This window comes from Bidens hawaiensis, unplaced genomic scaffold (genome assembly GCF_021521415.1).
Source record: "Bidens hawaiensis isolate Kalapana, Puna unplaced genomic scaffold, B.hawaiensis_p1.1 tig00036847_1, whole genome shotgun sequence".
NCBI lineage: Eukaryota > Viridiplantae > Streptophyta > Magnoliopsida > Asterales > Asteraceae > Bidens > Bidens hawaiensis.
In genome coordinates this window covers 138,859-143,544 of record NW_027496441.1, presented here as the reverse complement: position 1 = coordinate 143,544, position 4,686 = coordinate 138,859, and the positions used below count along the sequence as shown (strand labels likewise).

General features: G+C 37.8%; 1 protein-coding gene across 1 annotated transcript; it reads left to right on the top strand.

The window, feature by feature from the left end:
• Positions 1-227: 227 nt before the first annotated feature.
• Positions 228-2,346, top strand: LOC143588870 (uncharacterized). Its single transcript, XM_077069775.1, has 3 exons — positions 228-503; positions 620-826; positions 1,959-2,346. The coding sequence occupies exons 1-3, from the start codon at positions 246-248 to the stop codon at positions 2,253-2,255; spliced, it is 762 nt and encodes a 253-aa protein (XP_076925890.1). The 5' UTR covers positions 228-245; the 3' UTR covers positions 2,256-2,346.
• Positions 2,347-4,686: the final 2,340 nt, after the last annotated feature.

The window sequence follows — 4,686 nt, the reverse complement described above, 5'->3', positions numbered from 1 at the left end:
TCGAAATCGTTTAAGCTCAGCTCGATTTCAGTTTCTAACAAGCCAGTAGGGGCTCTGCCAACACCATTTTGCTCCTATATGTTGCACACTAATATTATGAACCACTTTATTTTGTTTTGTTATTACATTGATATATAATAAAGTTGCCTTGTTGCTCTTATATTAATTGCAGGAGCTTCTGAATGATCTTGTCTTATAATACTGGTTAAATAAAAACAAAGCAATTAATTATCTTTGGTTCAAATATGTCTATTTTAACAAAGTTGAGATGTATCACCGTGGATGTCACGGGGACGTTAATGGCTTACAAGAATGAACTCGGTGATTATTATTGCATGGCAGCCAAATCATCCGGGCTTCCTTGCCCGGACTACAAACGTGTGCACGATGGGTTTAAAATCGCTTACACGGAAATGGCAAAAAACCACCCATGTTTCGGGTTTGCGGAGAAAATTCCAAATATTGTTTGGTGGAAAACTTGCGTTCGAGATTCTTTTGTCAAGGTAAGATTTGTTACTCTTACAAGAATTTATTGTCGCTTTCATGATTGTTAAAATTATTGACGAGTGTTTAGATGTGTGTTTTGATAGCAGTTCTTTTATTATGTTATGCATGTCAGGCGGGGTATGATTTTGATGAAGAGGCGTTTGAGAAAATATTCAGGCGCATATATTCTACATTTGGTTCATCTGCACCGTACACGGTGTTCCCTGATTCTCAACCGTTTTTAAGGTGGCTTCGTTCACAAGGTGTCACGGTTGGGATTGTTAGCAATGCTGAATATAGGTACCGGGATGTTATTCTTCCCGCTTTGGGCTTAAATGAGGTCAGTGGCTCTTTTTTGAATGTATTAAACCTCTTTAATCATTTTATATTAGATTCTTATTATAAAAATATAACTACTTTGCAGATTGACTACATTATTAGTTAAGAAAAGATAAGACTGAAAACATTGTTATGTTCAAAACCATTTACACAATAAGGTGCTGACTGTACAAATGTACCATTTTTTTAGCATAAAAATTGTCCCTTTTGATCCGTTATGCAACTATCAAAGTATATACAGTTTTCCTTTGTATTTAGAATGTATTAAACCTCTTAAATATTTTACTGGATGTTCGGAAAAAAAAATCATTCTTTACTAGATTCTTATTATAAGAATATAATAATTTTAAGAATTAATATTATGTTAATAACTTTTACAACACAGGTTGCTCACTGTACAAGTTTTATAGCATAAAAATTGCCCATTTCGACCCCCCCTCCCCTTTTAAAGGCCCAATGGCTAACTCCATCATATTTTGGTCAATGGATAAAATCAGATTAACGAATTTGATCTACAATGTGGATTATTTTTAAGGTGCGTATTCCTTACACGACACAAACCTAACACGAAACTCACGCTTTTTGGTTTATGCAAAATGGGCTCGGGTCAGTTTCAGGTCAACCTGGCCGGTTCTCCCTTTTTGTTTTACACTATTATATTATATGTGAGCCTTTTTTTCTCTAAGTTAGTAATTTTAGAGCATTAATATAGAAAAAAATATCGGGTTAAACAGGTTTGGGTTAATTTTGGGTCAACCTGGCCGGTACTTCAGGCTGACTTATTTAGCTTTATACTCAGTTATGTTATATGCATTTGTAATTTGTTGTAAATTTTTAATTTGAGAGCATTAATATAGAGAAAAAAAGAGAAAAAAGAGAGTTCAGGTTAAACAGTCGTTGGTCAATCTGGCCGGTTTGCAGGTTGGTTCGTTTAGTTTTATCCTCGGTTACTTTATATATATTTGTATTTTGCTTTAAGTTTGTACTTTTAGAGCACTTATACAGTTAAATAATATAAGTTTCGGGTTAAACGGGTCATGTTCGTGTCAACCCATGAAAACTCATGTTGGGTTCAACATTTTTGTATGTCTCATACAAATTAGTGATAAATTAATTAACATTTTGAAACTCAGGGATCAGAATGGGACTTTGGAGTTTTCTCGGGCCTGGAAGGTGTGGAAAAGCCCGACCCGAGAATCTACAAGATTGCTTTAGAGCGGGCTGGAAATATAGCACCCGAAGAAGCCTTGCACATTGGGGACAGCATGAGGAAAGATTATATTCCTGCTAAGAGTATCGGGATGCATGCGTTGTTGTTGGATAGGTTTAAAACTCCCGATGCTGAGAATTGGAAGAAGTCCGGGGCTACAGTGTTGCCGGACCTCGTGGCAGCTCAAGAATGGTTGACTTCGGCCCGTTTGACTGAATGATATGATATTTACTATTTAGTGAATGGTGATGGTGTTGTATTGGAAAAGTTTAATATTATTATTTGAGTTTAAATCACTGTCCTTTGTACTATTTTAGATTGAATCAGAGGAAGTCTTTTCAGCAAGTCTTGTTTGCAATTATTATTCACATGTCACCCTCGTCATGCGGGTCATGGCGCATGACGTGGGCTTTGACTAATCCATCCTCTAAAAAAACTTTGACAAGATGTCAAAAGACGTCATTTATGTTTGCACGGTTTTTCAATGGACGTCCTTTGGCAAACATAATGATAGAAAACATTCTTTATATTTGAAAACTTTATCACGTTTTGTCCTTTGACCCTAACCCAGTTAAATATTTTCGTTAAATTTGGTCATGTGCAATATGCATGAGGGTATATTTGTAAATTGCATAAAACATAGTGACACACACACTCTCTCTCTCTATCTTCTTTATCTTTCTGCTCCATTTCTCTGCAAATCCTCTAAACAGACCACCACGACACCACCCGCCACATGCCGCCACTACAGCCCCGGACCACCACCACCACATCGCCGGAATGCCACCACTTGCAACCACCGCGTATACACAATCCGCCACCACCTGCAACCATCGCGTATACACAATCCGTCACAACCTGCAACCACCGCGTATACATTAACTATAGACAGTCCACCATTGTTAACATCCTCAACCAGAAAGTTCACATCTGGTAAGAAGAAACCCCAAAATTGGGCCGCCGGTGCAGTCGTGACAGATCTTCTGGTGGGTATTTGATTTCTATGGTTTATTAAGTCCGACAAGTTTGATTTGGTGTGAAATTGAAAATCGGAGCTCCATTTATCATCTATGACGCCGGTAATTGTAAAGCCTATGCCATCGTTTCAATGTGTTTTGGGGCTAATTTGTGCAACTCCGGCCATTTCTAGGGTTCCGGCGAGGTGAAACAGACGGGTATAGTTGATTGATGGTGGTGGTCTGTAGCTATTTGGGTATGGTGGATTGGTGGTGTGGTGGTCCGGTGGTGTAGAGAGAGGGAGAGAGGGAGTGCACGGTGGTGGTGGTAGTTTAGGCGATGGTATTGTAGTCGACAATGGTGACGGTTGCCGTCCGGGGACGAGTGGGCGATGGCAGTGGTGTGGTTGTTGAAGATGGCGACGGTTGCCGGCCGGGGACGAGTGTGCAGTAGGATTTATGAAACATATATTATTTTATTATTATTAATTAATTCAGTGGCCCACTTATATTTTTAATAAATATATATTTTTTATTTATTAGAAAACTAAATTGCCCTCACATGATGTGCACATGACTGGATTTCACGAGAAAAACTAACTCTCGTTAGTGAAAAGGACGAACCGTGCAAGATTTTCTGAATGTAAAGGATGTTTTCTATCATTAAGTTTGCCAAAGGACGTCCATTGAAAAACCGTGCAAACACAAAGGACGTGTTTTGCCATTTTGTCAAAAACCTTTGTGGCTTGACTAATATTTAAACGAAATAACAAATAAATATGTGTGTGTTTGCATGTGATGTCACACCCTTCGGAAGAGTGGGTGGGCGCTAGGAGGATGGCGCCAGTGGGCTTAACTGACTTGACCCAGCATGGGTGATGGTGGTGGTGTGGTTTGATTAAGAGTATGGTATTAGAAGGGTGTTGAGGTGCACTAGCGCACAGCACCGGCCTAAATGAGCCGGATTCGAGTTAGAATGTGAGCACAAATAGGTTAGCCAGGCAGTTTTAAAATTTGCCAGTTCAGTTCGGTATTTGATGGTTTGAATCAATTTACTTTTCTTTTCTCAAAATAGAAGTTTTAAGTACCTTAAAAATGATTAATCAATAGAAAACATATAGTATCTATAATATAAATATAAATAATAATAACAAACTTGGTTTATATGACCGGCGCTAAAATTTCCAAATCATAGCTCATTAAATCACCACATTGCCAAAACCAAGTTGTATAGTTGAGCCATCGAAGTAAACTAGACAAATTACTCCAGTTTGGGTTGTCACACCCCACCAAAGCAGAAGGCGCGACGGTCGTGAATATCGTAAGCATACGATTATCGCAAACATAGTAGCATTATGATACCATTAGTTTTTAAAAAGTTTACAAAGCACAATGTGTTTTTAAACAAAATACTTGTAACATAATAAGCAGATTTCTCGTATATGACCCAAGCATCATTCGGGTCACACAATCAAAATCCCTTCAAAATCGGTATCCTTGATATGCATCGAGATCCATGTTCTTTGATTTCTTACATGTTTGGTAATTCCCTGCAAAACATACGTTTGAAAAGCTAACTCAATAGTTGTTTGATCAATGTAAGATCACCATGTTGATTATTATTATTATTATTTTGTTTTCATTTAAATTCATTATCCTAGACTAATGAATTAGGGTTGGGTTAGTTAATTTAGT

What these genes read in the sequence shown, in the direction of transcription:
- LOC143588870 (XM_077069775.1), top strand. Translation starts at nt 246, where the DNA reads ATGTCTATTTTAACAAAGTTGAGATGTATCACCGTGGATGTCACGGGG. An exon ending in TTCGAGATTCTTTTGTCAAG is followed by an intron (nt 504 to 619) that starts GTAAGATTTGTT and finishes TATGCATGTCAG; the next exon opens with GCGGGGTATGATTTTGATGA. An exon ending in CCGCTTTGGGCTTAAATGAG is followed by an intron (nt 827 to 1,958) that starts GTCAGTGGCTCT and finishes TTTGAAACTCAG; the next exon opens with GGATCAGAATGGGACTTTGG.